The 26,572-nt window shown below is 30.6% G+C and overlaps 1 protein-coding gene across 3 annotated transcripts in view; it reads right to left on the reverse strand.

The window, feature by feature from the left end:
* Window positions 1-5,582: 5,582 nt before the first annotated feature.
* Window positions 5,583-26,572, reverse strand: part of LOC107443924 (TBC1 domain family member 30-like) — a 70,361-nt gene continuing 49,371 nt past the window's right edge. For 2 of the 3 annotated variants that reach the window (XM_071179364.1, XM_071179366.1), the window contains 4 exons: window positions 24,242-24,478; window positions 24,069-24,141; window positions 15,131-15,208; window positions 12,782-13,108 (listed from right to left, as the gene is read on the reverse strand). In XM_071179364.1, the coding sequence (XP_071035465.1) occupies window positions 24,350-24,478 (129 nt within the window). In that variant the 3' untranslated portion in view covers window positions 12,782-13,108; window positions 15,131-15,208; window positions 24,069-24,141; window positions 24,242-24,349. Of the gene's footprint in view, window positions 5,668-12,781; window positions 13,109-15,130; window positions 15,209-24,068; window positions 24,142-24,241; window positions 24,479-26,572 lie in introns of those variants that run through there. The other variant, XM_071179365.1, reaches the window with a different exon arrangement.

Genomic DNA, 26,572 nt, shown 5'->3' on the forward strand with positions numbered 1-26,572 from the left:
CACGTAGTGAGCNTAGACAGGTTAAGAAAGTGGAATAATATAAATTCAGGAAAAATTATTGGAGTGTCGGGAAGTGTTTCCATTTCTGGTGTGGAGGATTGCTCATCAGCTAAAGATTATAAATTTTTTTTGTACGCAAGACTGAGAGTAATAAAAATATAAGTTAAGACATTTTTTGTAACTACATTTTTGTATTTCATTTTATGGGTTTATTTAAATAATGTGCAAATAAACCCATAAAATGTGCCCATAAAATGTGTTAAACAATGTGCAAATAAGTATGGAACCATTAGTTAAAATTGTTTTCGGAACGGATATAGTGAACGGAAATATCGGTCCCTTGAAGGTTCACTATAGCGGGGTTTGAATGTATTTTAAAATTTTTATGACACCAAGAAGGCTCCGAAATAATTCTTTCATGGGATCCATGTCATACTGGCATTTTAGATAATCAAACCGCTGTTATGGTTGCAAAATTAAGAATAAAACGCTCTTACCCTATACACTCCAATGTTACCACCTATCAGGCCACGTTAAAAGTTACTACTACAAAGTTAACATTTTTTTATAGCTTTGGTAATCTGTTATTTTATTAATCATAAAAAATTACGTTGAAAACTATATTTATTTTAAATGACTTAGTGTTTAGTTTAATCAACATTTAAAGTACTCGTAGTGCAAAGATTTAAAAAAATGCATTTGATTTTAAATCGCAAGCATACTGGCCACACCCGCATTATACACAAGCATCTTTTAATAAACGAACCGGCATTCGATTGTCAAACACCACTTCCTGTTAAACATATTTTGACCTAAAGGCTATTTATCGAAACTTCCTTCGAATTATGAAATGCTTTTTTTGCGAATACAGTCAAACCCCGCTATAGTGAACCTACAAGGGACCGAAATTTCGGTTCACTATAACCGGGGCTTCACTCTATCCGTTCCGCAAACAATTTTATTTAATCCTTCCAAACTCTCCCCTTTTATTACACATTATTTAAATAAATGACAAATTAAATGAAATACAAAAATGACTGAAAATAATAGGTTGTATCAAAATATGTGTAAGTGAACAAAATATGTGTCCTTACTCCTTGTCTTTCTAAAAAAAAAAAAAATTAGTAACCTTTAGCTGATGAGCAATCCTCCAACATCAGATATGGAAACATTCTTCCCGACTCTCCGATAATTTTTCCTGAATTTATGTTATTCCGGTTTCCAAACCTGTTTAACCATCCATTCGAGCACACAAAAGTAATCTCACTAAATCACTTAGCAAAATCATCAGCTTTGATTTGAAGCATTTGTCCAGATACTGGAAGATTACGGCTTCTTTGAATGCTGAACCAATTCTATAATGCTATTCAATAAAGAAGCAAACAAGAAAAATGCTTATTGCTGTAGATGTTTTTAAAAATCGGTATATGTATTTATTTTGAAGTAGAAATTTCAAAATTATCACAAAAAAAATGAAGAAAATAAATCAGTCGATGACAGAAAAAAGTTCATAATATCCAACATCCTTTCTTATTTTGGTCTACTATATTCACAAAAAATAACATACGTGCGTAGCAAGGCACGGGAGCGAACATTTCGTTCACTATATCCGGGAGTTCACTATAAACAGTGTTCACTGTAGCGGGGTTTGACTGTATCTTATTTTCAAAATTAGATAAATTTTTAAAATTATTTAATTTTGATTTCTAAAGTCCCCCCCCCCTCCTAGACATGAGAATACTCTTGCCTTTCCCATTTCATCGTTATCATAAATCTAGACTTCCTGCTGTCAAATTCTTAGTGCGTTACGACAATGGTTTCAAAATTGTATAAAGAAGCGGGGTTGCGAAAGACAATGGAATAGTTATCACTCTTGGCGACGCTTCGACACAATATCTTTTTCTTCGTCCGGGTCGGTGTTTATAAGTATCACGCGATTATATTATTGAAAATAAAACTAAAATAGCATTTAAATTGAGAGTATAAATTGATAAATTGATGATAAATAAAAACAATAAATCAGTTTAATTACAATTGGAAAATGAATAAACTGCAGTCTATTCGAATTTTTCTTGTTGCTATGGGATCAATATTTAATTACGTTATGTCTCGTTTTTCTTCTCCCAGCACAAGAGACAAAAAATTACGCCAAATAACAGCACATTTTTGATGCACTGTTTACGCTATTTAAAGATAAAATTATAATTTATTTTTAGTTTGTTTGACACATTTTCTCTTAGAAATAATTTTTTAGGAAACTAATATTTTCTCAAAAAATTAACGATTTAATCGGTAAGTAATAACACGAATAACTTATGAAGTATAGCTATCATAATTTGTAAAATCCAATTATTTTACAAAATAAATAACTTATTGACATCGTATTTGTGTATGAAAGATACTTTGAACGGTTTAGAATAGTTTTGAAAGCAAAAGAAAAGAATATGTACTCGAAATTATGAAATTTCAATAGATAAAAACACTTAATCAATCATTGCATGTTAAGTCTACGAGAAAAAGTTTCCGTATACTAAAAGTTACCAATTTCTAGTTCCATGGGATAACTATTTAAATTAGGAAAGAAATTCATTCTATTCATTTCTAAACAGAATAAGTACCCTAAGAAAATCTACACAGAATAGCTGCGGTTAAATAATTACAAATAAAAGTTGTTTTTTTTGTTGTTTTAACCGATTAAATATCTTATTTAATAAAGATGTGGTGGGCTATCTGATCCATTGTTTCCATCGTGACTTTCATTAATTATTATTATTCATTTACTTTTTTGCTTCGCTCATTTTTTTTAATGTAATAAAATCGAAACTTAGGAAGACGATGACAATGAAATAAAAGAATAACATTGCTCGAAGCTGTCGGAGAAAGAGCGAAAGATCGGTGCCATTGTTAATTGGCGAAATTTGATTGAGGTTAAAAGTGCTAAACGATGTCTGATTATTTTTGTAGCCTTTGTTGAACAGCTGACCCAATTTTGGGTTTACGACTGCCAATGTTCAACCCCGTGGCCTTGTAATTTTGATCCCAGGCCAGAAGACAAGGGAACTCCTGGATCAAGATTCGGGAGAAATTTTGCTTTCATGGAGGACTTTTCGATGGAACTAACCCTCATTTGCGTTACATGGTGAGGAAAATAACGAAAATTTCCACGGTTACTCTGAGGGCAAGGGGAATCTAACCCATGATCCATCTACCACAGAGAATATTTTTCGTCTGCCCTGTGGTTGGTACAAGCCCGGTGCGGAATTCGAAATGATGTCTGATTCTTTATTTTTTATTTTATAACCGTCGTTGAACAGCCGACCCAATTTTGGGTTTACGACAACAAATGTTCAACTCCGTAGCCTTGTCATTTTGAACCAGTCCAGAAGACAAGGAAACTCCTCCATCACTACCCCCATAGGTATTAATTTGTTATGGGGACATGGAGGACTTTGCGACTCGTCAGATTTAACGTGCATCACTAACCATTTACGACACGGGCAGTCTTCGACAGGCGGGATCGAATCCTCCCTTTCAACCAGACTATTCCAGTCCTATATGATGTCCGACTTAGAAAAGTGCTTCCCGGATATCTGTGTACTGCTGACACCATAATGCATGGTGTTTGCACCAATGTACGGCGGTCACACCTTGCGTTAATGTTGTCAACCGCAAGTTAGATCAGTTCTTGTGATGATGTTCAATTTCATTTTGTTCAATAAAATGATTTTTCTTCATTTTATCGGTTTCTTTTCATTCCATCTCTGTGTGTCCATCATTTCGTGATACAGCATGTTTCGTGTTCTAGTGATTCACGACCATGGTTGTATAGGGTGATTTGTGCTTATACAATTACGGTCTATCATAATCCAACCCTCACTTTAATCATACATACATAATATAAAAAAAATAAACTGTCTATTTACACAGACTCCCTGGAAATCCATGCTGTTTTTTTTATCGCTTTTTGTTGGTCATTTAAATGAGGTTTATGAAATCTCAACATTTCGAATGTTATGATATGCAAATTTTGAATTTGATTTATCACTTTTCTATGAGCTTAATACGCGACAGTTTCATTGCAAAACCGAATTACAATACTCGAATTTCTATTTATAAAATAAGCAGCACTATTTATTAAAGAATTTAATCACTCTCTCTGATCAATTCCTCATAGTTTTTTATGTTCCTATATTTTTTATTTGAGATTACGTACACCTGAATGTTGAATTATAGAATGAATATATTCTGACGCATTTAATTTACGACATTCACTAATAAATCAAAACGCTGTTTATTGATAATTTTTTAGTCCTTTTTCTGCGTTTTCTTTTTTAAATGTAAGATTCTGATATATGTATGATATTATTACGACACGCGATTAAGAAATTGAATTATCACTTTTTGATATTGCTCTTGATACTTTTAATACAAATTCATACCTGCTTCAGAGCATTTCTTATGAATTTGTTCATTGCTTTTCAAGCATTTCCACATGATTTTTCGAAATTTGTTATTTCTATACAAATCTGATAATTAGATATGGAGCAACTTACCAGTCTGACANCTTCATTTTATCGGTTTCTTTTCATTCCATCTCTGTGTGTCCATCATTTCGTGATACAGCATGTTTCGTGTTCTAGTGATTCACGACCATGGATTGCATAGGGTGATTTGTGCTTATACAATTGTGTTCTATCATCCTCCAACCCTCACCTTAATTATACATACATAATATTAAAAAAAAACTGTCTATTTACACAGACTCCCTGGAAATCCATACAGTTTTTTTGAATCGCTTTTTTAGTCATTTAAATGAGGTTTATGAAATCTCAACATTTCGAATGTTATGATATGCAAATTTTGAATTTGATTTATCACTTTTCTATGAGCTCAATAAGCGGCAGTTTCATTGCAAAACCACATCATTATTCTGCTCTTATTTTTGGCCAATTCCAAAAATAGGATTAATTAAATATTTTTTCTAACCAAGTCTTTTGAAACTCCAATATTTTCAGCATATTACAGTACTCGAATTTCTATTTATAAAATAAGTAGCACTATTTATTCATGAATTTAATCACTCTTTCTGATTAATTCCTCATAGTTTTTCATGTTCCTATATTTTTTATTTGAGATTACGTACGACACCTGAATTTAGAATTATAGAATGAGTTTATTCTGACGCATTTAATTTACGACATTCACTAATAAATCAACGCTGTTTATTGATAATTTTTTTAATCCATTTTCTACATTTTTTTTAATGTAAGATTTTGATGTATGTATGATATTATTATGACACGCGATTAAGAAACTGAATTATTACTTTTTGATATTGCTCTCGACGCTTTTATTACAAATTCATATCTGCTTCAGAGCATTTCTTATGAATTTGTTCATTGCTTTTCGACCACTTCCACATGATTTTTCGAAATTTGTTATTTCTATACAAATCTGATAATTAGATATGGAGCAACTTACTAGTTTGACAACAATAAGTTTTTAAATTAATCTTTTTTACAAAGTTGCCATTTTTCAGAAAATATTTAGCTATTTTTTTGTAAAAATAGTAACCATAGTCGCCTTACCTCGAACTTAGTAGCAAAAAATAACATTTTAGTTGCTATTAGCGGCTTTCTCTTCCCTCATAAAAATAAAGGCCACAACCTAAAATTGAAAAGAAAACAATGAGAAATCAAACATTATAATAAGTATTTCAAAGCACACAAAACGAGAAGGAACTCAAAAGAGATGAAAGGTTAACGACTTTTTGTTTTGTTTTGGGAGAAAAAATTCAGACTTTATTTTATTTATTTTGGTGGTAACTTAGTTTTAGTGGGTCCTCCAAAGCATAATAAAAATTTTTATGCATAGGATTTAGAGAACAAAATCGAGCTTGCTTATATGTTAAAAAGTAGCTAAATTTTGATTTAACTATTACTTATTTTAGTGGGTGGGGTAACGATTTCCAAATATGGGGTAACGGTGGCTGAATTAAAACTTCTGGAAAATTGATAAAATTTTAGTAAGTTTGTTTCTTTGTAAAATTAACGACTTCCTTAATCGGGGGCACAATACAGTTTTAGCATTTGGAATTTAAAAAAATAAATGGTTAGATTTATCAAGTGTTTATAAAAATCAGCCTTAGACAGAATTTTTTTTCCTGCAGGGCTAATGCTGTCTTAACATTGACCAAAATTTAAAGGCAATATTAAAATTTTCATTTTTTAAACATATAGTTGGGTAGTAGCACTTCAAGAAGAAGATCACAGACACCCACTCATGTGATCTATGACGTCAGTGCCAGCTAATCATTTATAAGGAAAATAGCGTGTTAAAATCGAGCTAGTTGGGCAGATTCGATCACCACTTTAACAAACAAAATCGAAACTTTTTTAAGAAAGCGTTGGACCTCAAAGCAGCAAATTTTGACTCTATTTTTGAGTTTGAAAATTTAGCTGAGGACGCCTCCCTGAGGCCAGTTGCTCACTTTTTCACAAGTGATGTAACATTGACCATGTGAGAATAACTCAATGGTACTAACATGATACGGCAATAATATTTGAAATGGCTCTATAAGCATAAAAATGGCACAATTATACAAGACAGATATAATAAAACAGAACTCGGACTTGACTTGTAAATATAATATAAGCGTTGACAAAATCATTTGATTTGTATGTTTGTAAATATTGACTAAGCTTTGATAAAGGGCACTATGAACTAGAACGAATGAAATAAACAAGAGACTTGAGTATGTAATGAATGAGATGATTGTTGAGAAATGTAGATGTAAATTTGATTAATTCTAAATCTTCCCACTAAAGGGCTGATATTTAGTCTACCATTGAACTACCATGCAGTAAGCATTGGCTTGTAATAATTGTCTTCGAATCTATAAAATTTATAATCTGAAGGGTTCCACCCTGAAAATATGGAACTCGTTTTCTTGTTAAAATAAATATTGTTTTCTTGTTTTCGATACTGATTGCCCTCATCCCTTCTTGTTTAATGATAGTTAGACAATTTGTACCAGGGGCGTACAAATATTTTGACAAACTTCTTACCAAAAGTTCAATTTTATTACTTATTTATTCTATGTATTATTTATTTTATGTATCTCATGTATTCATTTATTATATTTTATGTTTAGTACTATATGCAATGCAACGTGTATCATTTTATATGATTTTACTCGAGTAATATGCTCATTACTAATTCTTTACTCTCAATTTTAGGAAACAAGGAACTCAAGGATCCGCATCTCACGATGAAGGAGTAAAGGGCCGTTCCGGACTTAGGCACCCCGACAGGACTAGATTAGACTAGAAAATCGAGATAATTTTCTCCACATAAGTTAGAAGGATAATTAAAGTGAAGTTAATTAAATACCTTGTCGTATTGCACATCAAATTCGTTGAAATGTAATTCTTTCTCCTCTTCGTCTTTTACTTAACTTAGAATATTTATTTGTGTATTTTATTGCAACTGTGATATAATTTTGTTTAATGTATCTGACAACTTCAATGCATAATTAGTTTATGTTCTTAATGTCTTCGTTCCTATCTCTGTGCTAAATAAGAAATATATACGGAGAATTAAAATATTTGCGTAAGAATATAGAATGAGTCACTTAAGAGAATTGATACTTGACGGGCTTGGCTTACTCGAAATAGAATGGAAAGAGCACAGTTGTAAACAGAAACCAATAAACAAATACCAAGTTTGGTCAACAACCAAATTAGATCATGATACCCATATTACGTCACTTGCAGGTATCCCTTTAGCAAAAACTTATTTTAGTCATAACTTTTCGTTTGAATAGCTAACAGAAAGTTTTGGTGATCGAGCGTAAGCTCACGATTTGGTACAATAGGCTAATGTTTTTGAACAAAATTCAAACTTTTGATTTTTTTTCTGTGTGGCTAAAAATCAGTTTGTGTCGTTCATCGTATTATTATTATTTTTTTTGAAGTGTTGACTAAGCAATTACTTTTTATAAGGGTAAGAAATGAGAGTCTCAATAAACTAATATTTCAAATCAAAATATGTAAATTTAGTTTAAAAGTTAGCTCTAATCAGCAAAAAGATGTAAAAAAAATTGCAAAAAGTTTAAAAGATGTAAAAAGTTTAGTGAGCAGACTTGGGATTCCGGAAGTTAGTCCATATTAGCTAGCACTACGAGGTGAAATTTTGAATTTGATTTCAGAGTGGCAGATTTTTTAAAATTTAAATGAAAAAGCAGTTTTGGCCTTAATTTTTATTTGGAATGAAGGTTTTTTTCTAACCATTTTATATAACAGGCCAACGTTTTGGGGTAAAACTAAAACTTGTGGCTTCTATGTCAAAAATCAGTTTACATTTACTTTGGCTATAGTAAACTGACTGGAAAAAAAATCTCAAAACCAAGAAAGAGATTAACTAAATTTGGTGGCCTTGCTTGTACAACTAAAACATTATGTCTATTCAGATTTCGCTCTTAGCGCATAAGTTTGGTACTACTAGCGCCACTCTGAACATGCAAATCAGAGTTTCTTTAAATACGTGTTCAACAGTTCGTAAACATTATTATTCGTAAGCTTATGACATAGTAAGTTGCTGTTAGGGAATAATGTCTTCAAGAAGACCTATCTCAACCCATCTCCGTGATCTTAATACAGCTCCCACGATCATAACTCAAAAAGGACGGTGATCTTAATACAGCTCTCCCGGCTTCTCACAAAACAGCAATGAATCAACTAGTGGAATTCGTTCATCGAATTCTATCACAGATATAATTCTAGAGGGGAAGTACTGTAGTGTATCTACCACAACAAAAATATAATTCTAATTCACTAGTATATAAGACATCTTAACACGATTCTATGGTGGGGGAAATTTTCATAGATGAAGGTTGACATTGTCAATAACTACTATTCCCACATTGGTGACCTGGACGTGATGTGAACACGGTCCATATTGAACAGTTTGCTTGCTACTTATGACTGCGACATTGTCCTCCTCACGCTGTTGCTCCTCAGTCTCGATCACACACAACGTACAGCGTATACACTCGACTGCTAAAGGTAATACAGGAGTGACCGCGACCGTGAACTTAATACAGCTCTCTGGATCAGCACTCAAAAAGTGCGGTGACCTTAATACAGTTCTCTCGGTTTCTGATAAAACATCAATGAATCAACTAGTGGTATTCGTTCATCGAATTCAATAGCAGATATAATTCTGGTGGTAGACGCACTACAATGAACTTTTATTTTCTATTTTGGATCTGCTTTTCTTTTTATTTCGTTTTTCTGCTGAACACCTCATAAATTTTTTATGCCAAATTTAAAACACATTTTGTATAAATTGTAAATAAATGTAAATAGTATTTATTAAATGTCTTTATTCATAAAGCTATTCATTTCATTTCAATCAATCCTACGTCTAACTTTCAACGAGGAGAAATCTGATTGACGTGTTTTGATAGTTGTTTCGCAGACGTCTTTTAAGATTCACCTCATGTTTTACCCATATTACGTCTACCATAGTTATTTATAAAACGTCTGTTCTTAGGCCATTGTGGATTATCCATAATTAAGTTATTAGAAAACGTCCAGCAGACGTCGATATTTGATCTAATGGATAACGTGTATGAATTCTGGACGTCTGCAGGATGGATTTTATTGTGTGGAAAAAAAATAATATTTGGAAATAAAATTCAGATTTTTTGGACAAAAATTAGCTATTATTTAATTAGGATGGAAACATTTTGTTGGCTAAAATAGGTTAACGATTTGATTGCTTGGGTCAACGTATGAAAGCGAATTTTAATCTCGGTTAAAAATTAATTCTCCAAATCATGTTTTAATAAAATTTGACAGTTTGGCTAAAGAAAATAGCAAGTGAGCTAAGCTAATTCCTTAGTTAGACTACCGTTTGGGTTTTGACAATTGTAATTTTATTTAAATGTTTTTGATTGTCAAATGCATGGCTAATGATTTCTTACAATGGGCTAATCTTTAAACACGAAGTTCACTTTCTTGGTTTTTAGGTCAGAAGTTAGCTAAAACTTGTTTTTGCCACAAAATTGTATAGTAATTAGACAAATGAAATTTTTTGATGGGTTAATGTAGAGGTGGACACCACAAATGATACGGCAATTCATTCTGAGTGACTCGCGATTCTGTTAGCAATATTGCGATGCACAGCGCTATACAACGTTAAAAAATAAAAATTATTCTAAAATTTATACATTATTCTTTGTTATTTCAGTTTATGAATATGTGATACCTACCTATTTTTAATCTGTAATAAACATTGTTTAAAAACAAGTACCATTCATTGCCTTCTGCTGAACATCTTAAAAACCACCAACCAATTTCAACTTTAGATTTACAACTTGCCACCGAGGAAAACTTTAAACTAAGTGTCATCGGTTTTAATTTTTCAATGTTACAATTGGTGTATGCACAATTATTGCGAGAATTTAAACAAAATTTGCTTTGAAATGTGTTTGTGAAACATATTTTCTTGCTTGTAGATGATTTAATATACTTATTTTATTATATTTTTTATTTTCATCATAGTTCAATTAACAGTTTAGTAATAATAAATTTGTCTTTCTCAAATATAGAAAAAAAAATTTTTTTCAATTTCCTACTGCATATTATAATTTTTTAAACTTTGGTAATGAACTCCGATTCATTTTTTTATTGCGAAATTCATTTTATTTCAACTGATTTTGGTGGTTAAATGCAAAGGCGAATTCTAAAATTTTTACATCTAATGCCTGGGTTAGCGCAATCGGTTTCTTGCAATGGAATTTAAGCTAGATAATACAAAGCTGGTGAGTTATTTTGTTCAAACCACTAAAATAAGATCGGCTGAAATAAATTAAATGCGGGCTTTTATTAAAACAAAACATTTTCCAAAAATCCAGGTGACGTAAAAGAAGCTCGATAATTTTAATTATATGGTACAGTGCACAAAAAAAAAGATATCACTCTGAATAACTGTTGTTCTAACGATCGGATTTTCACGTACATGTTCTAATGATCGGGTAATGATCACGTACATGTTTTCATGTTCTAATGATCTAATTTTCAGTGTCAATCTTAATGGTTCAAGGGGGTGACCTCAAATATGCTAATTACTTAGTGATAATTATTAATAAAGTTACGAAATCGGACACAGAAACGTACTTTCTCTGAATAAACATATATTATTTTTTTACATATTTGGATTCTTAACCTTCCGAATATAGGCCATGGTCGCAATCTGGGAAATATGGTTCTCATAGTTTAGTCAGGAAAGCGATCCAAAGTCAGGACTCCTTAATGTTAATTTCCCTTTTTGCGTTTTTAGTCATATTTTTAAAACTAATTAAGCACTAAAAAAAAGCTCCCATTCATAAAACCTATTTTCTCAAAGATAATGATTAAAAATGATTGTTTTCATGAAATTGTTTTTTAAATAATTTTTCATGAAATAATTTTTCATGAAATTATTTATTTGATTTAATTGCGGATAAAAAATAATTGAATTATGTAGCATAATTTTTTTTAATAGCATTTTAATCTACGTATTTTTCTGTATCAAAATCTGATGTTTCAACCGTTTTTAATAGAAGCCGAGAAAAATTAAAATTGTTTTTTAAAAAATAATTTGGAAAAATGGAGAAATATATTAAATTGGGGGAGATTAATATTTAAATGTAGATAATCTACGAAAAACTTAATTTTATATGCGCGTAGCGTAAAATTTCATTCATGTTTGTTTCGCTAATAACCGATTGCTAATACCTTTTTTTTTAATTATAAAATACTATGTTTCCTTTCCATTCGTTTAAAAATTTATTCGTATTCAGTAAAGAAATTTGAATAAAAGATTTCATTAAACAAAAAACATTGTACTAACCTTATTTATTGATAGCTAGCTGGGAATTAAATATTGTTAAGAAATCAAAAATATTCTGCTGATCAAAATTATTCAACGCTAAACAGATGACTATTTACTAAGCACACTATTAGGGAGACCGGAAAGTGATGTCGTTTCGATGCATTTGATATTTGTTATCAAGATTTTATTTTTAATCAATGATGTATTCACCCTCGTTAGAAATATCGATTTAAATGACGGATCGAAAATGAATCGAAAAATAATGAATTTCTTTTTAAGACTAACAAATAATTAATGCGATAAAACGGCATTAATTTCCGGTCCCCCAAATACTTTTTTCGAAGAATGGAAATAAATTGTCTTTTTTATTGTTTCTTATTTTTTGAGTAATGAAAAGTAAAGGCATATGTGTGCACACCAAAAAAAAACAACAGATTGCTTTGTTTTTGAAATGAACGAAAAATTATGAACATACAATTTTATTTTGATGTTTAAATTTGTTCTCACCCGCTAACTTTTAGAAATTGCCCTCTTAAAAGGGTTAATGTTGAAAAGCTTTACTTAAAGTTAAAAATAAAATTGTACAATAGAAACAGTAGAACAATAAAACAATAGAAACAATACATTTAGAACAATAAAAACAATACATTTTCATATCAGGAAAATTCTCGATATGCCTTATTTTGTTAAAAAGCAAACACTAAAAATTGAAAATTGTAGAAAGATTCCAAAACCGCGCTATTTTTAGAATCATCTCAAAAATTTCTTGTTTTTCTAATTTTAGAATTTTCTTAACCCTTTGCTGTCGTATTAAGTTTATCATGCTGTATTAAGTTTATCATACTGGTGTCATGCTGCTCGGAATCAATTTTCGTTGAACGAACGAACATGATATGCAAGATTACGAAGGAAAAATAAAATTTATTAATTCTTTTGTAAACTTTAGATATATGTAACACAATAATATGTTTTAATTTCGCCTAAAAAATATATTTTAATAGTTCTCCATCGTGTGATATCATTCAAAGCAGTCTCCGATATGAAGCCCTGTTATTCGAGAACAAGTGTCACAAAAATAATTAGTTTGGCGTCTTCCGTCTTTATTTTTTCTGTTTGAAGATTCAGAACAATCTCTACTCTTTACATATTCACAGTGCCGCAATATATGTAGTTTGCCATTAAGCTGTGGCTAACATCTTTGATACGGCGGCTGAGAGCAGACTTACAGCTGGAATAGTAAAAAAACGTTGGTGGCTGAGAGTAGACATACGACAGCAAAGGGTTAATACAAAAATAAGATATATTAAGAGATTTTTAGGTAAATTATTTTATAGCTGTAATTTCAAATTGTGATTAACCCCTATATTCTTGGGTTCAGAAATCCGATTCCGTCGAAAAAAATGGCCTGTTTAATCAGTGACAGTTTTTAGTGTCTGATTTCGTATTTTAAAATATCGCCTCTGCCCTTTTTAAGTCGCATATTTGAAATCACCCCCTTGAACCATTAGAAATGAGTCCTAGAACGTGAAGATCTGATCATTAGATCAAAAGTTATCAGGGTGGTCCGTTATTTATTTTTTGTACCCTGAACGACTAAATATTTGAAATTTAAATCTGCTTAATTTTGAAAAGTTCTACATGCATTCATGTGTAGATTTTTTTCCTTCTAATTATCGGTTATGATATAATGTTTGTAAAACATAATTATATTAAGAGCTTTGTTTTTTTATTGAACAGAAAATAAACAAAATATATAATTTGATCGTAGCTATTTTATTTATAATTTTCATAATTTGTCACAGTTATTTACACTGCGATCTTTGCTGAATTTATTGCATCGCGAAGATTTTATTGTTAGCAAAGCATGATTATTTCAAAAAATCAATTTCCCTCTGTTTTAATTTTAAAAATATTGGGTAATAATCCGCTTATGCTATAGCTCTTTTTTAATCCATAGTTACATTTGCTGTGTGTGCGTATTTTTTTTTATCAAATAATATTTGCAAAACTTTAAAATATAATTGGGCTTAATTAAACAAATTGTCAGAATTTTTATTTTTCGTAATTTCAATGTGGTTTATGAAATTTTAACATTTTGAATTCACATTCAACTTCTCAGATGTTATTATGATGTTATGATAGGCGAATTTTGAATTTGATTTATCACTTTCTTATACACTCAATAAGCGACAGTTTCATTGCAAAACCACTATTTTTTTTGTACCTATTTTTGGTCATTCCCAAAAATTAGTCCAAGGTTAAAATATCCCTTTCAAGTAATCACTTTTTTCTTTTTGCCCTCAATATACTTGTTCCATCAACGACATTTTCCAATTTCTTTAGCAGCAAATTTTGATTGCCGTTGGCCATTTCTGCAATATTTAGTTTCATATCCGAAATTTTGCTTACGAAACGCAAATTTCGAATTTCAGTCATCACAGTTTCAAAGTTTCATCGTCATCAAAGTTTTGATCGCAAATCTACATTGTTTCAAAATTTTTTTTTCGACTATGTTCTTTGAAACTCTACTATATTCAACATATTACGATACTCTAATTCCGAGTTATAAAATAATCACATTCTGACAAGCATAATTAGCGAATATTCCATTGCGAATCCATGTCGATTTCTGACCATATCCTCTTACAAACTAATGTAAACAACGTAAGGCTGTCTGCATTTATAATAATATTTTTGTGCTCTTTAACGTTGTTTACCTTAGTTTGTATTTTAGCACAAAGGTCGCCCACTTGTGTATTCATTTCCTCTTAGTTTTTCACATTCCGATATTTTTTTGTACGAGATTAAGACGCCTGAATTTCGAATTATAGAGCAAGGACATTCTGACGCATTTAGTTTGAAACATTCACTAATGCATCGACGTCGTTTACTAATCATTTTTTGGTCCTGCTTTGTTTCTTTAAAAGTAAGATTCTGATATATGCTACAGCGACACGCGATTAAAAAATTGAATAATCACTTTTTTGATATTGCTCACGACACTTTTAGTACAAATTCAAATTTGTTTCCGTGTATTTTTTTTAAATAAATTTATCAATTGCTTTTCAGTCATTTCCATACGATTTTTTAAAATCTGATATTTTTATACAAATTTGTTTATTAGATATTATGGCGCAAGTTACTAGATTGGCAATAATAATTTCTTTAACTTACTATTTTTTAAAATTGTCCTTTTTCTATTAATTGTCATTCTATAGCAATTTTTTGTTAAAATAGTAGCCATAGTTACCTCACATCGAACTTAGTAGCAAATAGTAGCATTTTAGTTGCCATTACAGGCTTTCTCTTCTCTATTACAAAAATAAACCTAAAATTGCAAGGAAAACAATTAGAAATAAAATATAGTATATAATAATATGAAGTATATAATATATAATAAGTATTACAATATACAATGTAAAATACGTACTTCAAATCACAAAAATTTGGTTGGTTAACGATTTCCTACAAAAGTTTAACGTTTGCAGGAAGAATTCTAATTCGTAGTTTCTTGGTTAAAAATAAGCTGAAACTTATTCCGTATTTTTTTAGCGCATAGAAAAACTGTTAAAAAACAAAGGGCAATTGTTTAGAGGTAAATTTTAATCGTGTTTTCTGGGTCAGAAAAAAAAAGCCGAAACACTTTTTTGTCATTTTTTACGAATTTATTACTTTTTAATTAGACAAAAAATTTTCTCAGCCAATTTTTCTTTTTGCTGTTTAGCATTCCAAATTATTACATGGCATATCGTTTTACTACTTGGCTAAAATTTGATGGAAGAGAATCATCTAGAGATTGTTTTTGAAATAACTTTTTATCTGTGGGATTGGGTGAAGAAATTTTTGGTGGTCAAATGTAGGGCTAATGATTTCTTACAATGGGCTAATTTTCAAACATTAAGTTCACTTTTTAAGTTTTTAGGTCAGAAATGAGCTTATACTTGTTTTGCCCCAAAATTTTTTTTTAGAAAAGAGACAAATGAATTTTTTTGACTGGTAAATGCAGACGTGGGCAAGCTTACACCACAAATGATTTACGAAGGCATTTTGAGTGATCCGCGATTCTGTTAGCAGCATTGCAATGGACAACACTAACCATTTCGAAAAAATAAAAATTACTTTAGCACTTATTACATATTTAATCTTTGTTATTTTAGTTTAGGAACATGTGTTAACTACCTATTTTCAATCAGTAATAAATATTGTATAAAAAAAGTACCGTTCATTCCCCACTGATGAGCATCTTAAAAACCTTTAATTGCTCTCAACTTTAAATCAACAACTAGTCAATGAAAAATTGGCTAGAATTTAAACAAAGTGTCATAGGGGTAAATTTTTCAATGTTGTGTACAAGCATATACAATTATTATATTTTGTTGCTCAAACCAATAAAAAAAGATAGGTTAAAATAAATACAAGCAATTTTCATTAAAATAAAATATTTAAAAAAAATTCAAATAATGTTAAAGAAACTTTATAATGTTAATTACATAGTACAGTACGCAAAGAAAAAGATATTGCCTAGAATAACTTTCGTTCTAATGATCTGATTTTCATGTACTAAGTGTCAATCTTAACGGTTTCTGAGGTGACTTAAAATATGCTAATGCGATGGCTCAGAGCATTGAGCGATCGCCTTCCAATAAGGCGAACCGGGTTCAAATCTCAGTCGACATAAATTCCGCATCCGGCTTGCACCGACAATAGTGCTGACGTGAAATATCCTCAGTGGCAGACGGATCATGGGCTAGAGTCCCCTTACCGTCAGGCTAACCGTGGGAGGTACTCGAGGTCTTCCTCACCATGTAACGCAAATGCGGGTTAGTTCNGCTGACGGGAAATATCCTCAGTGGTAGACGGATCATGGGTTAGAGTCCCTGTGCCGTCAGGCTAACCGTGGGAGGTTCCTGTGGTTTTCCTCGCCATGTAACGCAAATGCGGGTTAGCTCCATCAAAAAGTCCTCCACGAAGACGGATTTCTTTCAATATTTGATCAAGGAGTTCCCTTGTCTTCTGGATTGGGTTCAAAACTACAGGGCAACGGAGTTGAAAATTAGCAGTCGTAAACCCAAAAAATTGGGTCGGCTGCTCAACGGGGGTTATAAAATTAATAAATGCTTGCAATTAAAATACGAAATCAGACACAAAAATGCACTTTCTCTGAAAAACATATTTTTTTTTACATATTTGGATTTCTGATTCTCTAAGTAAGGGAGGGGGGTAAATAACATTTCGAAAAAATTGGATCAAAATTTGGGGTGCTATTAAGTTATATATATATATTTAGTATTGTCCTAAAAAGAGGTCAAGAACTATCGCCGTACCAGAAGAAGAAATTTAATATAACCATACTCTAACTGCGCTATCGACAAGAGAAAAATACTCCGTTGCGAAGTAACCCAGCTGAGAGAATAAAAAAAGAATGAAATAAAAACGGAAGCGAACTTTGTGTTAACTCCAATCGAAAAGGCTTTTTTTACCCTTTGGCAAAATGGCTCTTGGTTAGGATTTCATGGCGTCCTCACTTTTTAACTACAATAATCAAGAGTAACAGTAAACAGCTCATGCGTTGCAGCTGCTGTTTGATAATTTTTTTAGAATTCTTTTTTTTCACTTTTAACTTTGTTATGCATTAAGTTAGTGAGCTTATTTTTTAATATGGGACCAGAGAGATCCCATAAATACTTTCTGAGTTGTGAATAAAAGAGAATTTCATTATTTGAACAATATTTTTGTTTTTTTATTGTTTTTATTAAGAAATATGAATTCTAATCTACATTTCTAACTGGATCATTTTTTCAATACTAATTCAGGCGAATATCACAAACAAAGGAGGTCCAAACTCATTTACACCGTCCCAAAAGTCAGAGTTGAAGCAAGAAAGAAAAAAAACGATGCCAAGGCCTAAACTTACCGAGGCTGAAAAAGCCAAAGAGCATAAACGGGAATACCTTAAGCGTTACACATAGAAGGAAAAACGAAAGAGTTCCGTTCGCAATCGCAAACGTGAAGCCCGTCCCTCACAAAAGTACCGAAGTGGTTGAGAGAATTGAACCTTACCAAAGAGCGAATGGTCACTCTCCGAACCCCTTTCATGCAAATACGGAAACTTGGTGCTGATCACCAGTTAGGGATATAAGGATCCATTGTCAGCATACCCAATAACTTGCACAAGACCGTAGACTGTCTTCCACGCAATATAAATTATTTATAAAAGGAATACATTGTCAACGTAACCAATAACTTGCACCAGGCCGTAGACTGTCTTCCACGCAATATAAATTAATTATAAAAGGAATACATTGTCAACGTAACCAATAACTTGCACAAGGCCGTAGGCTGTCTTCCACGCAATATAAGTGATTCATTCACGGTTCATGTAAAATTGAAAAAAAGAACAAACCTAGCTTTCTAGTCATATTTCATGTATAAACTTGTTAATCCGAAACGGGTGTATGATGCAGCTTACAATCTCCTTCAAACCCTCTTGTACCAATCTAAAAATGCTAATATTGATCTATATTGGATGTTCAATGTCTATTCAGTCATCAAAAGAATTTACACAGAATGTGTCTGAGTAGCATTTAAATATGTTTGAGAAATTGTGTACCGAGCAGTTCAGGATTAAGGATGTCCAAGATGGTTGAAGTTTCTTTTCCAAAAAAAAAAGGAAAAAAAAAATTAGACCACAACCATTTTGCTAATGGGTAACCTGTGAATTTCTTCATTTTGCAGTAAATCGTACTTTTTAAATTTTTTTTTTATCTTTTAATATCTTGAAGTTTCTAGGAAAAATATTTGTTTTTAGTAGATTTCTGCTCAAAAAGCAAATATTGCTTTCGTTATCATCTCCTTTAAAAATAAAATTTAAATCTATTTATAAATTATTTATAATTATGCAAGATTTTAGTATTTGATCACATGAACTTTTTATAAAACATTACTCGTATTTTTCACGTTCTTTTTTTAACTCCTTTAAGTATTAAGATTTAATACTTAAACCAAATTTGCATTATCGTATACTTAATCCGGTTAGTATACTTATCGCATCGTATACTTATACTTATCGTATATCGTATACTACCAAATTTGCATAGTTGTAGGGCAAATCACGAAAAAGGTCCCATAAAAAGATTATAATACACATTCAAAGTTTTAAACAGTTCACGATATTTTCTTCATAACTGTTAAAATTAACAAATGTTTCATGTAAAAATACTGAAATACGTATGTTTAAGAATATTGTAATATTCATTTTTAAAAAGAATCGTTTCATTCTACCAAATATAGGAGTTACGTGGCTTTCATTAGATCAAGAAAATTTGCAATTAGCATCCTGATGTTTTTATAACATTCTGAAACGGATTTTCGTAAATTCGTCATAAAATGTCATTCAACATGTTTAACAGTTATGATCACCAAATATTGTTACTATAATTCCATTGCTTTATTCCTCTTATTTTACGATTCTTACCGTCATTACATATAGATACTTGTAACGTCATTACATATAGGTAATGTGCAGCAACAAATTTACCCCATTTTTGAAAAGAGGATTACCATGTTCCTTTATCTAAATTTTAAAACCCGTCTGGTTTATATATTATAGCCAAGGTTGAGAATGTTGATGGCTCAAGGGATAGAGCGTTAACCTTCCATTGAGGTGAACCGGGTTCGAATTCCAGCAATGGCTGGTCGATACGAATTCCTTATCTGGCTTGCACCGACCATAGTGCTGACGTGAAATAGCGTCAGTGGTAGACAAATCATGTGTTAGAGTCCTCTTGCAGTCAGGCTAACCATGGGAGGTTATCCTCTCCATGTAACGGAAATGCGGTTTAGTTCAATAAAAAAAGTCCTCCATGAAGGCAAATTCCTCCTACTGCTTGACCCAGAAGGTCCCTTGTCTTCTGGACAGGGTTCAAAATTACAAGGAAAACTCAAAATTGTGTCGGCTGTTCCACGACGATTATAAAATAATATAGCCAATGTTACACTGGAAAGGAATTCATTCTCTCCTTCACTCTAGGCTCTCTTTTCCTCTTTTCACTTTTATTTTCCATTTTTCGTTGGCATTTTATTATTTATTCATTTTACATTTTTATTTCAATCACTTTAGTTTTCTTCATTCACGTCTGCGAAGTCTTAATCAGTGCCTATTTTTGAACGAGCTAAACAGTTGCTTCAAACGTTGCCATTCTCAGGGCTCGCTAGACGTTAATGACTCATAACGTGGATTTTTGAGCGCACAAAACATGCCAGCTTTAATTCAAATTTACATAGTTTTGTGAATATAAGGAAATTTCTTATCTTCTCCCTTCAGTTTCTAGGGATAATTCATTAAGTAACACAGTTTTTTAAATTAAAATACTTCACCGATGTTAAAATTAGTTTTACGTAAAACAATGGGTAAGGCTCTCAGATTGAAAAAAAAAAGAATATATAATTTGTTTAGACTTTCTAAAAAAAATTCAAAGCAATGTATTTTTATTTGTTTCGTTGTTTTGCTTATTTTTTGACTAATTCTCTGAAATTTTCTTTTTAGAATATTGAACAGTTCTGTCTATAATTGAAGTTTCAAAAATAGAATGAATGATCCCTCTCCTCAGGAATCAAAGTAGTTACAAAAACAATTATTTCTAACAAATTAACGCCTCCGCCTTATTCGAAATGTTTGCAAAATATATATTTTAATCATCGATCTAAAATCTATTCTACATATGTTTTTGAGTATACTTAAGGACGTATTTCAATAGTGTTTATATTTTACCCTTTATTTTATTTTCTTGCTTAAATTAGTGAAGTAATATGATTAATACTCAAGATATGATACTCAAATATGAATGGTAAGTATGATGGGGTTTTTACTACTTTTCCTCATCTTTCCTGCCTCTCTTATCAAAATAAAGGAATAAGTTTAATTTCTAATACTTTAATAAGTTCAATTGTTTCTAACTGTTTCAGGCTATTAAATGTTACGTCCAAACAGATTTACATTCTGCGGTTAATTGCCACGTTTCAATTGAGCATAAATAAAACATTAACATTCTTGTCTTTTGACGGCAAAATAAAAGAACAATTTCCATTTATGATTTCTAAAAAAATATATTAATACTATTTGCTGAACATATTAATTACAGCTATAACATAATTTGCTATCCAAAATCTCTTAATATATCTTATTTTAGTTTTTAGGGAATTCTATAATTAGAAAAAGAGCAATTGTTTGAGATGATGATTCTAAAAATAGCACGGTTTTGGAATCCTACAATTACCACGTATATTTTCTACAATTTTCTATTTTTAGTATTTGCTCTTTAATAAAAGTGAGCCTTTTTCTGATATAACAATATTTTTTTTGAACTGTGATAAAGTTGGGAAATAATATTAACAGCTTTTTTAAGCAAATTTTTTCAACATTAACCTTTTTAAAAGGGAAACTTTCCAAAAGATTGCGGGAGAAGATAAGTTTAAACGTCAATTACAAAATTGTAAGTCCATAATTTTTTGTTCATTTAAAAAACAAAGCAATATGTTGAATTTTTTCGCTGTCCACATATCTGCATTTACTTTTCATTACTTAAATAAATAAGAAACAATAAAAAGACAATCAATAAATATCCTCAATTTTAAAAAAATAGTATGCTTAGTAAATAATTAGCTGTTTTGCATCGTTTAAATTTAAACAGCGGAATGCTTTTTAATTTCTTAAAAAGGTTTAATTCTCAGCTAGCTGACAATAATTTTTAAGTTTTTTTTCACAAAATCTTGACAGCTTAAAAATGATATTTTCTTTAAAAGGAAAACCTAAATTAAAGTACTAAAAAAAATGATTCGTGAATTATTGAAAAAATAATCTACGTGGTAGCGTAAAGAATAAGAATTTGAGAATTGCTAAAATTTAATTATATAGTTGGTAAAATAATTCAGCGAAACACGCGCGGACAGGTAATTAATTAATTTTTTTAAAGATTAAGGCAATATGTAAGATGTTGAGAAATTTTAAGGTGTTTAAAAATGTTGACTACGTATTCGTATTAATAATTATGAAATATGTATTGAAGAAATTGTTAAATGTATTTTTCCATATCTATGCATACGTATGTATATTATTGAAATTGTATCAATTATTTAAAGAACAAAATAAAAAATAGAATTAAAAAAAGCTGATGTATAGAATAAAGTGTTTTGTATTCAATAAAATGTATTATTCAAATCCCTTAACTAAATTACGCATCAATTTTTAGACAACTAAAAAGAAACATCGTATTTTACAAATGAATAGGAAAAAAATGGATTAGCTATCTGTTACTAGCGGGAAAAAAAAGAAACTTCATGCTACTCGTGTGTAAGTCAAGTTCTTTTTAATTTAGCCCCATTTAATCGTCCCCTTTAAATATTTCTTCGTTGTCACCAAATTATTTTTTTAAAAATAATAAATTTTTCTCTGCTTCTGCTAAGTAAAAACAGTTTTAATTTTATACGTTTCAATGGTAAAATATGTAGATGAAAGTGGTTTTAAAGAAACATCTAATTCAAAATTTTTCCAGCCATGAATAAATTAAATAATAAAAAATAATAAATAATTATTTAAAATTACTTTTTGCGTGAAATTAACTTTATGTAAACTGGTTTTATGAGTGGGGGTAATTTGTTTTGAATTGATTACTTAGTTTTAAAAATATGTCTAAAAACGCGAAAAGTGAAATTAACATTAAGGTTTCTGAACTTTGGATCGCTCTCCTGACCAAACTATAAGAACCATATTTCCCAGATTACGGCTAACTCCCGTATAATATAGGTTAAGAATCCAAATAAGTCAAAAAAATATGTTTATTCAGAGAAAGTACGTTTTTGTGTCCGATTTCATCACTTAATTTATAGTTAGCACTAAATAATTAGTATATTTGAGGTCACCCCCCCAGGAACCATTAAGATTGACAAATGAATCCGATAATTAGAACGGAAGTTATTCAGAGTGATATATTTTCTAGGGCACTGTACGTAACATGGTATGATTTGAAAATCGTTAGTTCATAAGAGAAACAGAAGTTAACTTTAGAAGAGTTAAGAACAATAATTTTAAACTTCTTGAAATTATAATAATCCAATTCCAAACTTTTGCAACCAAATATATTCTTATTAGTACTTTTAATAAACTTTAGAGTTTTATAGAAAATTCTTGATAAAAGGATTCAGCACAATGTTTGATAAGTATTTAAGCAGGAGCAATAAGAAGTGCAACTTGTATGACAAAGAACGTAACTACAATATGTTTTATGTAATGTGTATATAATATGTATATAATATGTAATGAGCGGTTTTAGGCTGATTTTAAAGTAAATAGGATAAAATGCAGCAAGAAAAAAATGAAGTGTTTTGTAAATCAAAACATAGTTAAAATTGTTTCAATTCAATATTTTTTTTGCAAATGGTCAAACAAATATCTTTTAATTTGTTAACAGTGTCGTAAGCTGGGCTTAAATTTGGAGCCAAAATTTAAATTTCTGTTTTTTTTCTTTCATCGAAAAGTAGCTAAAATTAATTTGAGTATTGTTATTATATTTTTTAGTATATTAATTATTATAGTTCTTAAATATTATCATATCTTTATTTGTAGAATATTGAAACATTTATTGGGATATCGACTTTCTAAATTCGATATTAAATTCAAACTTTTGATTATTTTATCAAAACTCAGCGAAATCTTGTGTTAGCCAATTTTAGCGGCCAAGAAAACAAAAAAATTTTGGTGATCAAATGAAAGTTTCCGATCTCCTATAATTTTTATTGCAATTTAAAGCATTTTATAAATTGCCAGAAAATTTTTCTGTTCGTTAGGCTGTCATAGGAGGAATTCTCAGAAAGGAACATAAAAGACACACAATTATATTATTGAATTTTTTTCGAATAACTATTTGGACAAAAGGAAAATCTGTTTTTAAATTAATGAATAAGATTGTGTGCATCAAAATTCAGGTTTATTGGAGCAAAAGTTTAAGAAAATATGTGTTTTGAAATGTGCAGTTTTGAGAAGAAAAAAAAGCTAGCAAAAAAAACAGGTAGCGACGTTAAGAGTTTTTTTTTTAAAAAAAAATGAAGAGTTGAGAAGTGAAACTTGAATTTAATCTTTGTTTGAAACAGGTGATCATAAAATTAAACATGGAACATGAGAATGAAATTCATACCTGAATTATCGTTTGTACACCTCAACCAACGTCATCAATCTTCCCTATCCGGAAAAAAAGGTCACAAATTGTTCTGAAAAAATTGAAAAGAGAAATAAGGGAACAAATGTGGTGATTGGAATTTCAAATAATAAAATTCAATAAAAATTTATTAAAAAACTAACCACGCTTACATTTTACACAACGAATGTGTGCACGGTGCAAAAGATCACGGGAACAGGTAGAAACGAGACAGCAACTTTATAGTTTGTCTATTTAAAGAACTCCCCTTAGGACAAAGACTAAACCCGTCTACTGCTATGGTGACGCAGTTGTGTCAGGTGGCCGGGGTGAATGAGGTTTGAGTCCAAGTGGCCCTTTTTATCCCTGGTGAGGATCGTTGATGTGGCGTGCCTTCTGGTCCGTGTAACCTAGAAATAAAAGTAAGTATTATTAAGTAGGCACATTACGCGAGTAAATATCATCAGAGATGATGCAGATTGTATAGTCTGCAAAATAAGAAAAGAAAAAAAAAGATATTAACCTGAATAACTTTCGTTCTAATGATCAGATGTTCACAAATTGTCAATCTTAATGGTTCTCGGGGGTGACCTCAAATATGCTAATTAATTATTGCTAACTATTAATCAATTTAGGAAATCAGACACAACAGCGTACTTACTCTGAATAAATCTATATTTATATTTTTTATATGTTTGGAATCCTACCCCATAAAATAGACAAAATTTCGAAAAAATTGGGTCGTAAATAGGGTCGCAATAAAGACATTAGTTTAAAAGAATGCCAAAGGAAAGTTTAAAAGAATGCCAAATTACCTCGCCATAAGGCGAAACAATTAAAAACAACCATGGAGAAACTGAGTGAATGACAAGACAGCGAAACGTGCTTCTCCGTTGCTACGCACCAAGAGGAGAATTTTTGAGGCTGCTTTCTGGGCAAAGAAAACATATTGTTTTTTTATTTTTTACTCTCCTTTAAAAATAAAATTTGAATCAATTACTAAATTATTTATGATTTTCTAAGATTTTAGAATCTGAAAGTTGAACTTCCTCTCTGACATTGTTTTTTCAAAGCAGTTTTAACGTTTTTTGTATGAAAATTTTGCACTAAGACCGAATTTACATAAGTTATTATAAATTTATGAAGAGTTGTAGGGCTAATTGCTTTTACACTTCAGTTCGAGTCTCTTAGGTAAGGGGGGGAAAATAAGATTCAGCAAAAAAATTTGCGGATCTGAAAAAGATTTCGATTTTGATGCAGAATCACAAGGTTTTGCAAAATTCACGATATTTCTTTTCGATAATATTGGAAAACTTAGTAAATGTTAAGTGGCATTTTAAAGGCATTTTGATATTTTATATCTATCTATCTACCTATCCATCTACATATAAGATATCTCTTCATCAGCTCGCACGATTACATCCTCAAAAAGGAGTGCTTTCTAATATTGTATCAATATAAACAAAGTAAAATATATCAATACAATAGCTTGAGGAGCAATCAAAAATTTTTTATAAGGCAAAATAGAATAGAACACATTAAGTAATAAAAATTACGAAAAAAAGCAGAAAATAGAATGTAAGGAAAAAACAGAACAAAACATAAAGCGAAATCTATGAATGGAGTAACGAATTTAAATGAACTTACATAAAAAGAAAATTGCCAGATTACAAAATAAGAAAACAGAAGCGCAAATTGGGATAAAAGTGTAAATACAGGGATTTTGTTTTATAGTGCGTTCTTACTGCAGTACTGTAGCGCGTTTGTTTTGTTAGTTACCAAGGATGGGCCCGATAATGAATGTGCACAAGGTAATATTATACGATACCATTTAAGGAAGTTTGCAATTAATAAGGTTGATATTTAATTATACAATTTTAATGATTTCAGAAAATCAACTTTTATTTAAGAAAAAAAAAGAGAAACCTGAATTACCTGTTTTGCACATAATTTTGTGCCACTGATTTCCCCTAAATCAGTGTTTCCCAAACTTATGAATTTTGTGTACCCTTTCTAAATTTTTCGTAACGCTGCGTACCCCTAATAAAAAAATGAATGTATTTTTCACTATAAAAAATGCACAAAAGTTAAAAATCGCAACTGGCTGTTGACACCACGAATTATTAACTGTTAATTCTGCCAAAAATAGCCAATAGAAAAACACGTAATCGTAAATTTTCATGGCTAGTTTTGTTTTTAAATAAAAAAAATTTGAAATTTTCATATGTTGCAAGATATTTCGCATAAGATCGCGTACCCCGGCTGAACTGTTCCCGTACCCCTGGGGGTACGCGTACCACACTTTGGGAAACACTGCCCTAAATGGATTTGCACGAGGTAAAAATTATAGAAATTTTTTAGCAAATTTATTTACAATAACATACAACTAACTCAATGATTTTATATTTTATATAGAATTTAATAACCTTAGTTGGGTATCCATTGTTTGTTTGTCTTTTATCAAATTTTGATAGAGTTTATATATTTATATATATATATATATA

The sequence above is a fragment of the Parasteatoda tepidariorum genome, chromosome 4 (assembly GCF_043381705.1).
Source record: "Parasteatoda tepidariorum isolate YZ-2023 chromosome 4, CAS_Ptep_4.0, whole genome shotgun sequence".
NCBI classification, from domain to species: Eukaryota; Metazoa; Arthropoda; class Arachnida; order Araneae; family Theridiidae; genus Parasteatoda; species Parasteatoda tepidariorum.